Source organism: Rosa chinensis, chromosome 7 (genome assembly GCF_002994745.2).
Source record: "Rosa chinensis cultivar Old Blush chromosome 7, RchiOBHm-V2, whole genome shotgun sequence".
Classification (NCBI taxonomy): domain Eukaryota; kingdom Viridiplantae; phylum Streptophyta; class Magnoliopsida; order Rosales; family Rosaceae; genus Rosa; species Rosa chinensis.
In genome coordinates this window covers 64,477,110-64,496,212 of record NC_037094.1, presented here as the reverse complement: position 1 = coordinate 64,496,212, position 19,103 = coordinate 64,477,110, and the positions used below count along the sequence as shown (strand labels likewise).

The 19,103-nt window shown below is 37.7% G+C and overlaps 4 protein-coding genes across 6 annotated transcripts; 3 read left to right on the top strand and 1 right to left on the bottom strand.

Annotated features, from left to right (window-relative positions):
* The first annotated feature begins 569 nt into the window (after positions 1–569).
* Positions 570–1,766, top strand: LOC112178408 (NAC domain-containing protein 71-like). Its single transcript, XM_024316558.1, has one exon. It carries the CDS (start codon positions 570–572, stop codon positions 1,764–1,766), a length of 1,197 nt encoding a protein of 398 aa, XP_024172326.1.
* A 310-nt stretch (positions 1,767–2,076) lies between these two features.
* Positions 2,077–9,080, bottom strand: LOC112180435 (synaptonemal complex protein 1). The gene is made up of 19 exons (XM_024318994.2): positions 8,788–9,080; positions 8,644–8,693; positions 8,188–8,395; positions 7,982–8,107; positions 7,771–7,869; positions 6,281–6,957; positions 5,951–6,199; positions 5,746–5,874; positions 5,596–5,664; positions 5,402–5,512; positions 4,762–4,869; positions 4,567–4,677; positions 4,408–4,494; positions 3,902–3,985; positions 3,690–3,800; positions 3,383–3,463; positions 3,218–3,280; positions 2,733–2,835; positions 2,077–2,418 (listed from the first exon to the last, which is right to left on the bottom strand). The coding sequence occupies exons 1-18, from the start codon at positions 8,942–8,944 to the stop codon at positions 2,734–2,736; spliced, it is 2,622 nt and encodes an 873-aa protein (XP_024174762.1). The 5' UTR covers positions 8,945–9,080; the 3' UTR covers positions 2,077–2,418; position 2,733.
* A 1,009-nt stretch (positions 9,081–10,089) lies between these two features.
* Positions 10,090–14,622, top strand: LOC112179971 (probable mitochondrial adenine nucleotide transporter BTL3). Of its 3 annotated transcripts, XM_040511759.1 has the most exons (5): positions 10,090–10,652; positions 10,997–11,300; positions 12,284–12,751; positions 13,782–13,852; positions 13,965–14,622. In XM_040511759.1, exons 1-5 carry the CDS (start codon positions 10,240–10,242, stop codon positions 14,011–14,013), a joined length of 1,305 nt encoding a protein of 434 aa, XP_040367693.1. In that variant the 5' UTR covers positions 10,090–10,239; the 3' UTR covers positions 14,014–14,622. The 3 variants fall into 3 exon arrangements, with proteins under 3 accessions (XP_040367693.1, XP_040367692.1, XP_024174221.1); XM_040511758.1 differs by lacking the exons at positions 13,782–13,852; positions 13,965–14,622 and adding an exon at positions 13,152–13,379; XM_024318453.2 differs by lacking the exons at positions 13,782–13,852; positions 13,965–14,622 and adding an exon at positions 13,440–13,681 and having other exon boundaries at positions 10,091–10,652.
* Positions 14,623–15,151: 529 nt separating this feature from the next.
* On the top strand, positions 15,152–19,063 carry LOC112179261. Its single transcript, XM_024317628.2, is given in 9 exon segments — positions 15,152–15,585; positions 15,735–15,875; positions 15,990–16,217; positions 16,469–16,676; positions 16,827–16,963; positions 17,499–17,579; positions 18,326–18,392; positions 18,479–18,596; positions 18,599–19,063. Coding segments are annotated over 9 exon segments (1,437 nt in total). The 5' UTR covers positions 15,152–15,307; the 3' UTR covers positions 18,778–19,063.
* The last annotated feature ends 40 nt before the right edge of the window (positions 19,064–19,103 follow it).

Below are 19,103 nucleotides of genomic sequence, written 5' to 3'. Positions count from 1 at the left end.
AATTCTCTAAGCTCAAATTGCACTAGGAACCCTAGGAAACCTCATCATCATATTAAACTTCAATAACCCATACCTCGTCAGCTTCGCCGTCAGCAACTTACGCCAGCGTGCATTGTTCGCCGTCACCGTCCAGAGAGATTGAAACAGAATGAAAGGATTTAGGGCCTTTCCTTATCTTTTCAACAAAAAATAATAATAATAATAATAATAATAATAATAATAATAATAATAATAATAATACTTTCGATCAAAAAATAAAAATAAAAGAAATAAAGATAATACTTTCGATCAAAAAATAAAAATAGAAGTTTGAAAGAAATTTCAAATTTTGCCTTTCCTTAACTACTAAGGAGTAAGGAGTATTCGCCGACGTCATCACCCCCAACGGTCATAAAATCTACTTTCCCTAATGTTTTAGGATAGTTCCCTAATCGCCTATATAAACCTTCTCACAGACCATTCTCATTTTCAGACATCAAACTCTCCCTCTACACGTTAGAAAGTTTCTCCCTGTTCTGTTTTTCATCTTATTCGCTTTGATCAAATTCATTTGCTTTGATCAATTAGTAATGGCTCTCGTAGATCAATTCATGACTCTGGATCAACTTGATGTGGGTGTGGTGAAGACGTTTCACCCTACTGAAGCTGAGTTGGTGGGTTTCTTTCTATACAACAAGATTTCCATGGCCTCAAACCCAGGCAATCATATTCAGACCTTCCCTGAAATTTGTATATACGGCGAGACAGGCTTACCACCTTGGGAGATATGGAGGGTATATCAGCAATTCAAGTTTCCCCACCAAGATTTTCTCTACTTCTTCTCCTGGGCCAAGAAAGTGAGCCCCAACAAATCTCGCAACTCTCGCACGGTTGGCTCTGATGGAGGAACGTGGAGTGAGACGGAAGCCGGTAGGCCTGTGTATATCAGTGGAAGTGAAGAGGCATTTGGGAAAGTCAGGAAGTTTCGGTATGAAAAGAACAAGGACAAAACGTTTGTGCATCACGGTGCTTGGTTGATGGAGGAGTACACCATCAACCAAGCACCAGATCTGGCTTTGTGCCGACTCAAAGTCAATGATAAAGGAGGAGGAAGAAAAAAGAGGAAGAAGAGTTCTGATGAGACTAATGAGGATCAGAATGTGAGAAGCAAAAAGTGTTTGAAAAACCGAAAAGTTGAACCGAGAAGAGATCAAACTAGTTTCTTGGATCCTGAGGAGCAACAAGAAGGCAGTGCTTCCTTTGCTACTACTACTTCACAGCTAATTCTCTCTCCCTATCATCATGAAGATGATCAAGCGGTTCAGGTGGTTCCGGAGAACAATTACGATTATGACGAGCTGCAGCAGATCCTCTTTAGTGATGATGATTGTATGGATGAGAATCTAATGTTCTCTCCCACTATCTTGTTTGATGATGCTCAGCTTATGGCTTCTGTTGATCGATCAATATCCAGTGAGCAACAACAACAAGAAGATTCGGATTATTCACTTGCGCCGCAACAGCAATTGGAACCTGACAATAGGTGTCAAGAGGAGGACCAAATACAACAACAAGATCAGCCCTCTTCCTCTCATTCTCATGAGCAGCAGCAGCTCATCGGTGATGACGATCTGATGATTTATGGCCAACATGACTATAATATTCCACTCGATAACGACTTCTTATGGTCAGATGAATTTAATGGACTCTTGACTCATGAAGATCAGCTGGGAGCTGTGCCATGGCGGGATAGTGATGATCAGTTTCAGTATGCTGACATCTTGTAGTTTCGTTTTTATTCCTAAATGTAGTTATTTTGATTCTGAAGCCAATTAATTGATTGGTGGATACAATACTTATACTGTAAATCAATTCTTCATCTATCAATGAAATCAAATTTCTAGTTTACTGTGTACATGTACTGCAGCTTTCTAATATTTTCAAAATTTTACAGAAACATGAAAACAGAATCATACTCAAATTTGAGTCTATACTGACTGAAAGAAATATCTTTTGGCCAATTCAAACCCCATATCTTGCAACTATATAAACTCTGATGTCTTCTTATATCTCCCTCCTCTTCATTTCATAACCCTTGGAACAAAGAAAAAAAAAAAGAGAAGCATATCTGCAAAGTAGCAATCAAATTTTCATTTAAGGTTTTGACCTTTTTTTCACTATCTATTTGCAGTGATCACATAGATCAAGTGCGTACCACTTTCAGTAATGAGTAGATCCCCATATGTACAAAGAGTGTGATGTTAACTAATTACAAAATCCCATATTGACAAAGAGTTCAGAACTGATGATCCAAATCAGTAAAAATTGCCCTAGTTCTATGTCCACTTATACGCAAGACCAAATCCTGTACACAATCAGATCACATGCCCGCTAGTGTGTGAGGCATTTAAGAGGTACCATAGCGGTTTCTTTCCTGACCTGAAACAAAAGTAGGAAAAGCTGCATTAAGGCTTCGATTCGGTATAGTTTAGTGTGTAGTGTATACATGCACTCTAAATTTTCTCAAAGGTTTTCAAAGCATTTCAGAAACATGAAAGATTATATCAAACCTAAATGGAGTCTAAACTGAGAAAGAAAGACCTAGTTGACCAATTCAAGATCATATCTTGCATCTAAAGGAATTCAGATATATAAAAATTGAAAATAAGAAGGGAGATCTTAATGCAGATTTAGTTTGAGTTGAACAAATAAAGTAAAATCATGTATACTATCATTGGTTGAAATTAAAATACCTTAATCAAATGCATATGGATCATCAGCATATGGATTCAGAGACCCTTCTGAAAACAGGTCACCGATGTTTGAAGGACGTGGTTGACCCTCTCCCTTAGATCCCTACATAACAAAAACAACATATTGCAAAATCAATATTTGCAGAATCAAAATGAGTATATAACTCAAGCAATGCATCCAGCTTTTCCAGTAAGTCAATACAGTAATCTTTGGATTTAACAATATGTGTTCCAAAAAACCAACTTATCCTATACGTTCCAGCTATATGGTATTGATTTTCATTATCTGAGGAAACAAAATGCAGGATCTTTGTACTTGTAATTCTAAATGCTTGCGGATTCTTATAGCAATATTAACTCTATCCACTCACATATATTTTGTCCAAGACTAGTACAACCTAAGCTTCTAAGCAATCTGAGACATGAGAAAGTAGATGAATCACAAGATATTCCAAAACTGAAATAAAGTAATGGGTTTAGCTTACCTTGACTACACTCCTGGGGCTTTTGACTTTAGGTGTACTTGTCCTCTTATGTTTTCTTGGATCCTGATGTCATACAGAAAATAAAATTCAGTATTGAGAAATGTATGTCTAAAGGTGAAAATGGAGATTGAGCATATCGCTTCACAGAAGTCACCAGGTTCATACCTCAAACATGACTGTGCTTCTTGATTTCCTTTTAATAGTTCTTCCATTACCGGTTTCAACTTCATATTCGTCCCGAATTACCTGCAATGCATGAAGTAAGTCTCAGGTAGTTGATGGGATAAAGAAAAAGTTAATCTCAGGTTGTTGAAGGGATAAGGCAAGAATTAATTGAATCTTAATAAGCAACATTAAACCCTTATTAATACTATTGCCACTAACAAAAAGATTCATATTAATAATCTGTTTTCAACTACGGAAGTTGCTCTAAACCTAAAGTTGCATTATTTATGAATATGGAGATTTCTACCTTTTTATGGTGCTTCGAAATATTCATTGCACTTGGTGAATTCATATTCTCTGAAGCTTTCTTCAACAGTGTTGACACCGGTGTTTGTGTTGCTCCCACTACAGGTGAATCCTACACACCAAATAGAATGAAATATCATAGTGAGTCATATTGTCATGTGAAAAGGATCAAACATGAAAGAAATTAAAATTATTTTCAGAATATCGTCCCACCTTCTCATCATGCTCCGGTCTTCTTAGAGAGCGCTGACCTCTCCTTCTCACAACAGGGTTTCTCTTTGACGAAATAGAGTATTCCTGAGACAGAATGAACTCATCATATTGATAGAAATGCCAGACTATTATCAGATTATGAAATTTTATGCTTCAACCAAGATCCCAAAGAGGAAATCTATGAAAAATACACACTCTCGATCCCACTGCATAAATCCATGCCATTTTGCATTGCCCTTCGAAACCTTAGCACAATGCATTCTTGAATAAAGGATCACTCTATTCAATCATGCATTTTTTAATAAAAAGAAAATAAATTCGTGTATCTCACTATTCTTATATGAGTAGTTGAATACAGACTTCAAAATTTAAATAGTAAGGTTTATCTGGCATAGATTAATATCACTGCATCCAGATGTTAATACAAATTCAAAAACTTTTGTGCAGGTGTGTGTGTGTGTCAGAGAGAGAGAGAGAGAGAGAGAGGCATTGGTTTTAAAGCCAACCTTTTTCGAATTCACTTCTTGCTCCTCCTCTGGCTTATCGCTCATAACTTTCCACTGCAATTGCAGTAATGCCCTCTGCTTCTCCTCCTGTGATAACAAGAATATGTAAAAAATGTACAAAAAAATTCAATTCAGAAAGAACATAGGGAAGATAAGTACTTTGGACTTTTGAAGATCCAAGTCCTCCTGAAGCTTCTTAATCTCATCTTCATGCTGAAGCCTCAAAGCTCTCAGTTGGGCTTCATGTTCATTCCTCATTGATGTTAATTTCTAAGACAAAAGTAATCTGATTTAGTAACTTAGGCATATTTGACCCAACTTAGTTCAAGCTTGAAGCTACATGAAGTTACAAACCTCTCTCAACTCATTTTCAGCTTGAAGTTGGATCTGCTTTAGCTGTTCACTGTGTTTATCTTTTAATTTTTGTTCCTTTTTATCATGTTCCTGCTGAAGACTACTGACCTGCAAATATGAAGGTCAATAATATTCTACTCCAATTTGGCAAGCTAGCTAGTGTAGTTGAGAACACAGTCAGAAGCATGTAATAGAAATGCCTCAGAAAAGCAGCCACTTCCCAGATCAAAACTGAGCTACTTAGAACAGCGCCAAGGTAAAAATTTGGATTCATTCTTTGAAAAGAGTTGCACAGTCAATAAAAAATTGCAGGTAGGCTATTTAGCAGAATTTTACTGGTGCAAACAGACTTGAATACCAAACAAATTTTTTTTTTCTTGTCAAATTATTATTTACAAATACTACAGACTAATAGTGAATGCTGAGGAATGAAAAATCTGTTCAATGCAATACATGATGAGAGGTGTTTAACATATGGAATATAATTACTCCTCTACTGAATGTAAATGTTTGATAATGTTAGAGAATGTGTAGGAAGAAAACAAAAATATAATTTTTGTAATATCAAACAAATGTAATTTGTGCAAAAAGTGATCATCAGTTTTATATTTAATAGCATGCACCACTTTCCCATACATACCAGTGCAGCATGTTCCTCCTGAACACGCATCAAGTGCTGCCTAGATTCTTCTTTGCATTCTTCAAGTTTTTTCTCACATTCTATCTCTCTGTCTCGAACAAGATTTTCTGCCTGAAGATTCAATTAAACGAAGATCAATTCAAGAACACGATTTAGCTGTAACATATTCCAGGAGATGGTAAAAATGAGCAAACCTTTTGCTTTTCCATGTTAACTATCTCCAGCTTCTCCACCTCATACTTCTTCCGGATGTCATTAATTGCCTAAGTAAATTTGTCTTAATGTCAATTCAAAAGTAGTTAAACTGTATGGTGTGCAGATGCTTAGATCATAAGAGGTCACACCTGATCATTCCTCTGTGATATGTCTTTCAAGTGCCTTGACAGTTCTAGTTGTTTACTCTCAAGCATGAGGTCATATTGCTTCTTATCTTCCACAAGTCTAGTTTCAGCAGCAGTCAGGGATGCACAATTCTGCAACAAAGTACAGAACTGTAAGTACATAAGATATGGTTTTACAAACATCTCACATTTATATTGAATTACAAACCTCTGTGATCTGTTCTTCCAGATTCATCTCTCGTTCCTTATATTGCACAATAAGTTGCTCCTTTTCCTCTAGTGTGCTATGAAGCTGGCTGACTTGTTTATCCATCAAATCTGCATGCTGCTCATGTGTTTCACCTTCCTTCAGGAAACCATCTATTTGTTCCGCTTTCTTCTGTATCTCTGCTTGTAATTTCTCTGTATTATCTTTATTCTCAGTTTCTAGTGCTGAGATTTTCAGCAACAGATTTTGCTGCAAGATAGTACAAAAACAAGTTTAATATGACAAAAGCACATCTCATAATATAAAATGTATGTGTCGGAAGTCGCATACCATTTTATTCTCAGATGACCTTGAGCTTTCTGACAGGGAATCAATTTGCAGTTCTAATTCAGACACCAATTTCTCTGCTTCAATCTTCTTTGAGACCAGAGCTTCAGTTTCAAACTCCAACTTCTGTATCCTCTCTCTGGCTGTGCAGCTTTCCTCCAAAAGTTGTGCCATAATAGACTCCTGAATTTTCTGAAGTTCCATGACCTTATTGTTCAACTCCTGATTTACCAATTGTATAGCATCTTTTTCTGATGTTAAGTTCAGGAACCTGTCGTGCAGTTGATCATACTGTCTCTGAGCAAGCTTAGCAGAAAGATCTCTCTCCTGATTGACTAACTGGAAGCACGCCTCATAGAGAGAGTTTAGCTTATCGAACTTTTTTAGAAAGTTTAAACTCTGTTTATCCAATTCAGCCAAATGTGCAGCCAACACATGAACAAAACCTTCAAGGTTCTTTATCTCAAGGACAGACATATCTAATCTCTTAACAAGGTCATAGTTGCTTAGATGGAGATCATGCTTTTCTGCTTCCAACTTCTCCTGAGCAGTTATCAAACGTCTGATTTCATCCTCTTTTAACTTCAACTCAAGATGCACCTCACCCAATTTAGTGTTCAAACTCTCTGTAGCCAACCTATTAGTTGCTACAGTTTCTTCAAAGTTCTTAATCATAGAATCTGCAAGGAAAAGACATATGACTGCCGTTATAATGAAAGTCCAAGAAAACTTGAATAAACAATTTACTAAAAGTGCAATTGTTTTCTCATTGACTGCAAAATGGATGTAAGCCTTCTTTTTACTTTTCTGTTGTATGGAAAGATGCATGCACTTAGTTAGAGAGTACTTTTTCGACTATTAAAGATTCAAAATTTTCTAACAGAAAAAGTCTTGGTTCAGGTGCAAAATAATTTTATCTATGCATGTCCACAAAGTTTTAAGAAAGCTGACTATTGCAGAGTTATATTAAGCATACACCTTAATATGTTTCAGATGTCAGAATACTGATAGAATGGGCTAAGTTGAATCTATGTTCATTATTTCCTTTACCTTTAGGAGTCAGAATGTTGGAGTTACAATGGTGATGCCAACATACATAAGAATATATTTGAACATCACTTGAAGGGTAAGAAACCTTATTCCAAGTAACTTGGGTGATCTGGTTCCCTAAATGGAAAGGCCTAGTTTAATACATGCGCAATGTGCCACATTTATACCATCTTCATTTTGGAGGTAAGAAATGAGTTTATACAATACAGAGCATCTGATGCATGAGCTTTAATCATCTTCCAAACAACTCACCATAGAAAAAAATTGGGGCTTAGTCAAGTTCCCTGGTTATGTAATCTATAATTACAGATATGCCAGCTTATAATTTCTAAACAATTGGGGCTTAGTCAAGTTCCCTGGCATATATAGATTAACTCCAGATATGCCAGCTTATAATTTCTAAACAAATTGCAAGCTAGAGTCAGAATGCATAACATGTTTACCTTTTTCCTCTATAAGATTTGCAGTTCTGCACTGTTCATTTCTGTAAAGTTTGTCTGCCTCCCCTTTCTCGAGTCTGCGTTCCTCCAGCTCCTTTTCACCTAAAATCACAGAATGGTAAATGCACCTTTGTCCACTTATACATTACATCTTCAAACATTCTAGATTTTGAATATCCTCTCAGAAAAAGCAAATGAAAGGCAAATAACTTACGATTCCTTATAGTTTCCTCTGCTGACTCTAGCTTTATAGACAGATCATTCATTTGTTGGCTCAAACCATCAAGAGCTACTGCACTCGCAGAGAGTTTGCCTTCAAAGGACTCTTTATCTTTCTCAGCTGTAGAGCAAGTTAAATATCAATACCATTGTGATCCGAAGCAAAATGTGAAAGGCCAAACAGCACAGAATAGTACTCACCATCCTGGACTTGACCAGCTAAGAGCTGTAAAGTTTCTGTGAGTTGATCACACAATGTTTTAGTTGAAGAAAACTTAGACTCTAATCCCTTCCACAGCTTCTCATCTTCCTTCTGCTTCACCTTAAACTTAGCATTTTCATTGAAAGCGTTCTGCAACTTTTCCTCTAATGCACGGATGTGCTCCATTGATTTTTTCAGCTTAGTGTTCTGCATTTATTTTTAAATTACTTGTTCAAATACCATTGAATTTCAAGAAAGAGATACAAACATCTACATTGTAATGAAATTGAACCGAACCCTAACAAATTGAGGCACAGATTAAAACACAAATCCAAACTCACATTTGCACAAGCTAGCGCGTGCAAATCACACTCACTCACTCACTCACATTTGCACAAGAAGAGACGGAGAAATATAGATACAGATACAGATACAGAGAGAGAGAGAGAGTGTACCGCCATTTCCAGATCTGTTTTCACAGAAGCTTGCTCTTTAACTAATTTCTCTGCAAACGAAGAAAAGAACAAGAAATCGTCACAAAAATTCGAAATCACCGATGAAATCAACTAGGAAACCAAGAAATTCCTATCAATACGAACCTGCGGTGAGCTTCAAGTTAGCGAAGCTTCCCGACGAGGCCGACTCCGGCGGACGCGAAGAGTAGGCGAAGGTCTTCGGAGGTCCTCCTGAGACCGATTTCGAGAGGGACTTGAACTGATCCAAGCTCCTCATGCTCGGAAACCCTAGCTTCTGCATCTTTGGAACTCGGATTGAAACCCTAGAAATTTGTACGAACAATCGCTCTGTTTCTCTCTCTCTCTGGTGCTCTGAGACTTTTGAGAGCGCTATAGTGAAATGAACTTGGCGCCAAATGACGAGGTCAGGTATTTATAAAGTTTTGCTTTCATATTAACCGCCCCTCTTAATTAAGCTAATAAGCTTCCTTCTTTCTCTTTCTATTATCGCTTTCTGTAATTTTTTTTTTCTGGCAATTTTCATACATGGTAAATTTCGTAAATTGTATTTTTTTTCAGGAATTTGGATAAAAATTAAAACTTACTTTAGTTGATCCCACTCATAACACCAACATGTCAATCGGATAACCTCCCCAAAAATAATAAAATTATTTATTAACTAAATATTTTGGTGTCTCCTGCACGTCATTCATTCGGCAATTGTCTAAAGCAAGTTCTAAGTTGAAGTAGGAATGTGGGGAATTCTTGTGAAATTAAGGCAGTACAAGCATTCTTATTATGTTCATTGTGTAATATAGTTCAGTGACAAAATCATATTTTATAAACTTATTCTCTTACTAATTCAAATAGTGTAATTTATTTGTCGAATTTAAAATAGCGATGATTGTGGCTTTTCAATTTCTTTGTTCATTGATCAATAGCTAGTGTAAAATCACCAATAAAGTTACTGAAATCACTAGTTCTCATTGAATTTTGATTTAACACATTGAATGTAAACTCTAGAAAGAATACTTAAATGATTATTAGCCCGCTTAAAGTAGGATGTTCACATATTTTTTAAATTTTTTTCATAAAAAAAAAAAGTAATTATAATCTAACTTTAATCTGTCAAATCTGATAGTCAAAATATAATATAGAGAATTGATCCAAATTTTATTTGAAAAACAATCACATTTGAACTGACTTTGAACATATAAGATCGAAAAAGAAAATACATTTGACGATTTTCAAGCAAAAGTGCAAACCCATATTTCCACTTTTTTTTCTCTTAATTTTCCTATGCGTGAAGGAAAAAATAATCAAAAGAAATTCTCAAAAATTCACCATTCTGGCTTACTTCACCGTAAAACTGATAGAGTAAAAAACACACCGCACAAGCAACTCGCTTCAGATAATAGATGACAGAAATAGAAGAGAGAGAGAGAGAGGAGTATAATAAGAGGGAATTGTATTGTACTATGTATGTGCGGCGATGGAAGCAAAGCTGCCGCCATTTTCACCTACCCTCAATAATCCCAATCCTCACCACAATCCCATCACCACACTCTGAAACCTAGTCAATCCCATTTCTCTAAAATGCCCCCCTCGGAGCTCTCTTGCTCTGCAAACCCCAACCTCCACGACTCAAACTCCGGCCTATTCGTCACCGGCGGTTTGTTCCTGGAGCCCACCGTCCCCAATTCGCTGCTCAATTCCGTCTCGTTCAGAAAGACCTCAAACGCCGTCGTTTCCGGGTCGGGTTATGCGTGCCGGTTGCGGCTGGCGGGTGGCGGTGGCGGTGGATTTTTGTCGGTGAGTTTGAGCAGCGATGGGGTTGTTCGGGAGTCGAAAGGGGGGTGTTTGGTGCAGAACGGCGAGGAGGGCTCGGAGGAAGCAGCGGTGGTGGTGGTTCAAGAAGAGAAGAGAGAGAAGGTTGGGATTAGGAGAGGAAGGGCCATGAACACCACCAAGCATTTGTGGGCTGGTGCCATAGCCGCCATGGTTTCCAGGTCTCTACTTTCAGTTTTCATAGAAGTCGTTACTGAATAGTCTATAGTAATTTTGCAATAAACAAATTATAGTTGATCGGAATTCGTATTTAGTTTGCTATGTAATGCACACAATTGCAGCTGATAGTGTAGGGGAGAATGCTTTCGAATTTCGATAAATCGGTTTTAGTGGAGTGTACATATTGACATTGGTTAACTCGAGTATATGTAGATTCGAATGGGAAGGTTATGTTTGATTTACGATATGCTTTTAGAGATTTTAGAGTAGAGTGTTGCTTATTTGTTGCTACATTTAGGAATTCATATGTGGCTATGGCTGATTGAATGTTGTTGTATGATATCAGAACGTTTGTTGCGCCGCTTGAGAGACTAAAGCTGGAGTATATAGTTCGTGGTGAACGGAGGCATTTGTTTGAGCTTGTTAAGAGCATAGCGGTTTCTCAGGGCGTGAGGGGGTTTTGGAAGGGGAACTTAGTCAATATTCTTCGCACAGCTCCATTTAAAGCAATCAATTTTTATGCATATGATACTTACAGAAAACAATTGCTTAGATTTTCTGGAAATAAGGAGACTACAAATTTTGAGAGATTCGTTGCTGGTGCTGCAGCTGGAATTACTGCTACCATACTCTGCTTACCTCTTGACACGGTAAGTGATTGTTTTGGATTTCTCCATTTGGTCAATTACTAGATGAACTTAGGCTTGTTATTCCAGGTAGGAATAGAAATACACGCATCGGTTTAATCCCCAAATGCAGGGATCTGAATATGGGGCGACACAACTAAATGATATAGTCTTCCTCTTTTCCCATCTCTACCATGGGCCGGTTGGAAGTAATGTATGCATGTAATAGGAAATGTTTGACTAGAGTATGCCTTTTTACTTGGTCTACTTTGTCTCAAATATAGGTAGATTATAAGACCGTTCAAGTAGCTAATGAACTAGTAGAGTGTTGGTCTTCTCCTCTTTCTGGATGCGCTTTCTCAGCGTACATGCTACATAGTTTCATACCTATTAGATACATTTTCATTATGCAACTTTTATATATAGATAAATTGTGCTGTATACCTTATATTCAGGCTTGAAAGATAATGGATCATAGAAAGTATTTAATTGTCAAATACCCTAAAGCAAATACATCAGAAATCCAGGGTTCAGTTGCTCTATGGAGCCCTTCCCTGCTGAAGGTTATATTGCATGCCCAACAATCCAACATGGACAACTTAAGCCGGTCTGGAACTTCAGTGGTTACGTACAATTTTTTTTGGCTTTGGAAATTGGGGTATTGCATAAATAAAGGGTTTAGTTAATATTATTAACCAAGTCTTCTGCTTGTTTCTTACTTCTTCTTCTTCTTCTTTTTTCCTTTGTGTTTTAAAACACAATTACAGAATACCTTTCTAATTGAATACATACTAAATATGAACTACCTGCGAGCTATACACTTACTGTTTTTAATTGGAATTGACTATGCATTTTTGACACTAATCCTCACTTTGAGCAAATCTATTCCCTTAAATAACACTTAATGAGAGAAAAATGAAAAAAAAAGTTTATAATATATTGGTTTACGCTCAAATAGAGACCCTGAAAACACTTACAAATGCTAATTTAGATGTTGTATGTTTCAGATTCGAACTAAGCTAGTGGCTCCGGGTGGGGAATCCTTGGGCGGCGTCATTGGTGCTTTCCGCCACATGGTCCAGACTGAAGGGTTCTTTTCCCTTTATAAGGGCCTAGTACCATCCATAGCAAGCATGGCACCTTCAGGTGCAGTTTTCTATGGTGTCTATGACATATTAAAATCAGCTTACTTGCATTCACCGAATGGAAGGAAAAGAATTCAGAAAATGAACCAGCACGGTGAGCGCCTGAATGCTTTTGATCAACTGGAGTTGGGACCGGTTAGGACATTACTCTATGGAGCTATTGCTGGTGCCTGTGCAGAAGCTGCCACTTATCCATTTGAAGTTGTGAGGAGACAGCTTCAATTGCAATCCCAGGCTACTAAAATGAGCGCCTTGGCGACTTGTATTAAGATAGTTGAACGAGGAGGGGTCCCGGCACTCTATGCAGGACTTGTTCCCAGCTTGTTACAGGTACGTTGTTAAAAGAATTCTTGTTTATTAAGCTTATTTTATGTTTTAAGGTAGTTAATATGGTCAATTAGGTGCTTTTGCACTTGTAAAAATGGTCATAGGTTCTGTGTATGAATGGGTGAAGTGTAGCCAATTCCATATTGCTTTTGAAATTTATTGTGTTCAACGACTAGGAAATCTTTTTGCCTAGATATTTTGATTCCTAGGTTAGTGGTTCTACATACATCTCTTTCTCTAGGTATAATTAGCATTCTCATATTCTGATCTTTACTCCTATGGAAATTGGAAAGTAGGGCGTACACATCACTTTCCCCTTATAGTAAGTTTTTCTTTCAATCAGCAAATTCCCTTACTAACTGATACTTCAAACTCTGTCCTTCTTCCTTTGGTCGTTTTCCAGATGTGGCCTGAAGTCATTGTTGGATGGATTGCCCCCAAAACTGAGTTGTTCTTTTTTTTCTTTTCCAAACTTTGTTCCTGTATCAGCCTCCAGAAGAAATCAATTTCCAATTATCGAGTCATACTAGGGATTTGGTGCTTATTTTAATCACACTTTATCCAAATATTTTTTCCATAAGGTTTTTGACTGTGCAGTTATCCCACTTATGTTGCATTTCCGTCCAAACTATAACTTTTAAGCATATGGTGTTATGTTCCTTTTCTTATCTTTTGTGTTTTGCATACTCAGGTACTTCCTTCGGCTGCAATAAGTTACTTTGTCTATGAGTTCATGAAAATTGTTCTCAAGGTAGAATGAATTAAGTAGAACCTTTGGAGGAATATGATTGGAGTTTTTACAGTGAATCTGAGAGGAGCACCGGCTATATATTCAGATTGGTAGGATTTTAGTCATACTTTAGCTGTTACCATTAATGTTCTTGAAAGACTCTTGTAATAGGCAAAAGAAGGAATACTACACAGGTTTCTGCACATCTTTATCTTCTCTCAGTTGATGCTCTGCATTTGCAAATCAACCCTTTGTTCACTGCCGATTTTGAATTCATTCTCAAGAAACTTTACATTCGGTCAGGAAATAGCATTGCTTGGTGCTGCTCTAGACATGTTTACCATCACATTCTCACTTTGGGAACCAGAGTTCAGGTGAGCATGCTTGTTGATGCAATTCCATACATACCACATTTGATTTTGGCCTTGAAGCACATGCCTGAAAACTGGAGGTGATTTGCTGTTTGCCGCCCTCATTTACGTGCAGCATCCATTCAATGGTCGTTGCTTTTTCCCCTAGTTCTGCAGTATTATGACAACATCAATCCTAGTACACTGTGGTTAGCACTGAGGAATTGCAACACTATGGCTTTGACTACCATACAGTGCTACAGCATACTGCTATTGTTGCGTAGAACTAGCTTTTACGTGCAGCATAGTGCTACACTCATCACATGGTAATGCTGCTGGAATGTCTTATGGAATCCATGTTTATTTTTATCCGAAAGGTGGAATGCATGTTTTTGTTGTGGGATGATTTTTGCCCATACTCATTTTGCACATGGAGATTGATTTCTGCCCACACTTCTGTGCCGTATTGATTAATAATCAATAACGTTATCTGTCCATGTCCTCTGCACTAAATAGGCAATTTTGAAATGTCTGGTTAGGCGTTCATTGTTGTATAGCTTCTAACAGTACATGGTGAAAGACAGCAACGTGAAGCTACCAACTAACAACCACTATTGAGAATTGGATATGATAATGGAGATTGATTTGTCACCATCTATAATGGTGGTGGTGCTTTAACTAAAGAGTATGCTGTGGCAGAATGGTCGTGGTTTAACTTTTCTCCTTGTAAACATCACTCATATCCAGAAGACGATTGTTTGGATTAGATTAGGGTTAAGTGACTCATTCATGTTTGGGTGGGTAGTTGATTTTGTACTCAACTGTCTTTATATTTAGATCAAAGAGCGGAGAATATTGAGCCAAATAAATTCACCATAATTGTCTTATTATTTTTCACATTTTAAATCTAAATCCAACGACAAGTCAGCACGACTAAGTATATAATCAACTGACCACTTGAGCATGACTAATTATTACTATGAGTAATTAAGAATCGTTTTCTTTGGTCATAGTTGTTTTTAATTCTGTAAAATAAGGGGTGTACTCCATAATATATTAATCGATCATTCGATCGATACATTAAGTAGATCAATTTGACACAGAGTACTTCATGTATTCATGATCTCGCTAGACCAAAAGTCTATGACTGTAGAGAGATGTTCTACTCCTGTAAGGACAAGGAGTTCGTACACCTTTGACGTACCGGTACATTGAGATGTGCTAAAACATTTTTGTACTAATACATCAATGTAGCGAATACATGTCCTAAAAAAAGTACAAATTGTGAAATAAAGTGATAAAAGGCCAAACAGAAAAAACCGTCGCACACGTGTGCGTCCCTCGCTGGCGCTTTTCGACATTCGCAAAGCTCCACTCCCACCTTTCCCTCTCGACTCCCCCACACGCCGTACCTCTCAATCTCCTTTGAATCCCTCTTTCGTCTCCATTCCCGCAAAAACCTAATCCACTCGCCCTCCCATGTCGCCGGACGGCGACGTCTGCACCTGCTCCGCCGGCGATCACGCCGAAGATCCTGTGTGCGCGCATTGCAGGAAATCCGATCCCTCTCCGTCGTCGTTTTGCTATTCCTCTTCGCTCAAATACGTTCCTGTGCCGTTGAGCGATTCCGAGAAGCTACGGCGGGTCGTGACTGCTTCGATTAAGGGCTTCACCATCGGCGCCGGCCTCAAAGGCGGCCTCGCCGTCTTCTCCATCCTAGCTAGAATCAGAAAGAGAAAGCTCTTAGCCTCTCTCAGGTAAAAAGTTAATATTTCAGTAATTCAAACCTAGTTATGTCATAATTGAAGTGATTAATGTGCTAATTATATCGAATATTTTAACAGTTCAAACTTGTTAATGTGTTTATTGGTTATAATTTTCAAGTGTTTGATGTGTATCTGTTCAGGACTGAGGGTGCGATTACGAATAATGAAGCAATTGTTACTGCTTTGAAGGAGACCTTGAGATATGGTCTGTTTCTTGGGACTTTTGCAGGCACATTTGTTTCAGTGGATGAGATTATTGCTTCTTTGGGAGGCCACCGCAGGCATGTTCCTTGTTCTTTTTATATTCAGCTTCGCATAGTCTGTTTGATTGAGAGATTTGAGATAGCTGTTTGCTCTGGTTTAATTGATTATGTTCCGGTGTTACTCTAGTTCAGGACAGCTAAGTGGAGGGCTTTGTTAGCAGGGCTTATAGCAGGACCGTCTATGCTTCTTACCGGGCATAACACGCAGCATACGAGCTTGGCCGTATACATACTTATGCGTGCTGCCGTGTTGGCCACGCGTTGTGGGATTAAAAGCAAACGGTTTGGTCGTGTTTGTAGACCTCTAACTTGGAAGCACGGTGACATTTTCCTTATGTGTCTCTCCTCTTCGCAAATTCTGTAAGTATACTTTGTTGTAAGAAATGTTCATATTTAGTACTGGTGTAGCCAGTGTATGCAGTGGGTGTTTTATTTTTTTCGTTGTCATATTTTAAATTGTCTTGGGGCAATAATGGACAGGCACTGCCAAGCATTATGTATGTGGGAATAACTTATGGTATCTTGACCTTTGAAGTTTTTATGAATTCATCTTGTTGATAGTGAAAGCAGATTACTAAGTCACGATATTGGATAAAAATTCATTTCTTCAGGTCTGCTTACATATTGAAGCAGGAGAGTTTGCCTCTATCATATAAATCCTTTCTCAACAAACATGGGGGAAAGGATATCACAATTTTGCAAGGTGTTAAAGAGATTGCAAGTGGCTTACCGTTTACTAATTTGGAAGCAATAGAAAGATACTACAAATCTGTGGGAACAAATATTAAACTAGATCCAGCCATGAAAGTTCCCTGCACGGTATGCTTTCTTTAAGCCTCATACTGGTTGTTTCTTACCATCTGATTTAATTTGCATTAGTAGTATTTCTATACTTCTGATATTTTGGTGTTTTTAACGGTGTCCTCATAATAGTGTTATTTATGCCATCATGGATTGTAATTTATGCAGATTGTACACGGAGGTCAGTCATGTAGCGGGCATATTATCTCTTTCCTAATTCAAGCCTACAAAAGAGCATTACCGGTTTATCTTCCAGTATATCTGATTCCAGCGCTTATAGTTCATCGGCAAGACCTCTTGAAAAGGTGATTTACATGATTTCTTTTCTTGATTATATATTTTCCTATAAAGGGTGCCTTATGAAAATGTGGTCAAGTGAGCATCTTCTAGTTGAAATTCTCAGGAAAATAAATGAATTGAACTTAGAGACACATTGAGATCTTAAAAATGGTGGTTTTAGGTGTCACCCACAAGTCAATTCATTGGAAAGTCTTAGGTACCTTTAAGCACTGGATGCATTACTAATTCAGGAGCATTCCAATATAGTATTTCATGCTTCATTGTCCAGCAATAGGAATGCTTCTTAGACGAACTCTCCCAACTTTTTTGTTTCTTGTTTCTTCTGTGGTATCGTGTTAGAGCTTACTATAAGCTGATTACTTAGAGTATATCACCGTCACCCATTCTTTGTAATCATATTGTTTTGACGTGGACCTAAAGTCTTGTCGTTTTTAAGCTCCTAGCAAATTTGATTTCTCTGTATGAACTATGCAAGCTTGGTCTTTGTCTCTTTTGCTCCTTAATATTGCCATTTTAATATTTTGATTTAACTGTATGCAGGCATTACACTATACTACTAAAGGGTCTTCTTGGCACTGCAAGATCAAGCTTGTTTCTTTCCGTATATTGCACATCTGCCTGGTCAGCAGCTTCTTTTATTTTATATCTAACTCTGATGGTGTCATTTATGCTTTATGCGAACCTGCTACTAGAATATTGTTTTCACATTATTGTGTAGATTAGGTGAAAACAACCCTTAGAACTGCCCTAATTATATCCTGAAAACTCAGGTCTTTTGGTATGAACAACTGATAAATAGAACACTATTTCATCACCTTAGAATAGGAATTTCCATGTCCATGGTTTGCTTCCATGTGGTCTGGTGTTCGAACCGCCTTATAGTAGCCACCTAGTTATCTGCTAGAGTTTCCTGTCTCGTAGAGATTGCAGGGGTTCTGCAGGAGGCCCCAGCTTTGAGCGTATAAAAATAAAATAAAATAAAAACAAATAAAAAATCTTGGGGTTAAATGAAATTGGAACACCTTGCAAAAATTTTTAGGAGTTTTTATATAGGATTTTAACACACTCCATGTAGACAGCCAATCTGAATAATTCTTGAGGAAATGAAGGCTAGATAGAACATTTTGGACCTTGAAGAACTTACAGAAGAGTGATGAGCTCTATTTGTGCTTTTTGCCTTTTCATTTCTGGTATTGCTACCTGGAGTCTTGGACAATCAACTGTGACAATTTAGGGAATCTGAATTCGAGGTTTAATATAGGGATATATTGCTATCCTTGTGATATTTTACAACAGGAAATAGATCTTGGCACTACTAAAATTTTCAAGTAAACTGACCTTGCATCCTTATTGTTATTTTTCCTAAGGATGTGGACATGCTTGCTTTTTAGGATTTTCAAGATGTGTAATGTACCAATGGTAGCAATGGGGACGGTATGAACTCTCTCCAACTCTTTAACTTGTAACAGAATGAATTTTGTTCTTTGTTTACAATGTCTCAAATGAGTTTTGTTGGACAGTTCCCGACTGGCCTGGCCTTGGGTATTGAGAAGAAAAGCAGGCGTATTGAGATATCACTCTACTGTCTCGCTCGAGCGATTGAGAGCTTTTTCACCTGCATGGCTGATACTGGATACTTGCCACAAACAAAAAATTGAAGAGAGCTGACGTGGTGATCTTTAGCTTATCAACCGCCATCATAATGCATTGCTACGCAGAGGAGAGGGAAGTGTTCAGATCCAAGTACTTGAATGTTCTTGACTGGGTTTTTGGCGTCCCACCTCCTCCTTGTGAAACCCCCCGCTGCAAAAAGAGTTAAGAAGTAGCACTTCGAGTCTCAACAGGCTCGCTCGTAACGGTTCCAATATTTAGATTTGGGCGCTCTAGTCAAAAGGTTCATTGGCACCCACCATTTTTTGCTCTCGAGAGAAATCATAGGTCTCCTGTTTTACTTCCTTTGAAATTTAATTTGGAGGAAGTCGTATAATTGTGTACCATATTTATCCTATTCTTACTTCAGACGACCATTCGTAAGAGCTTCAATATGTACCGTGGATGTGGAATAATAGTTCAAACCATTAATGTTATAGCAAGTAATTCACAAATTTTGACATTCTGGGTCATCAATTACAAATTCACCAAGTT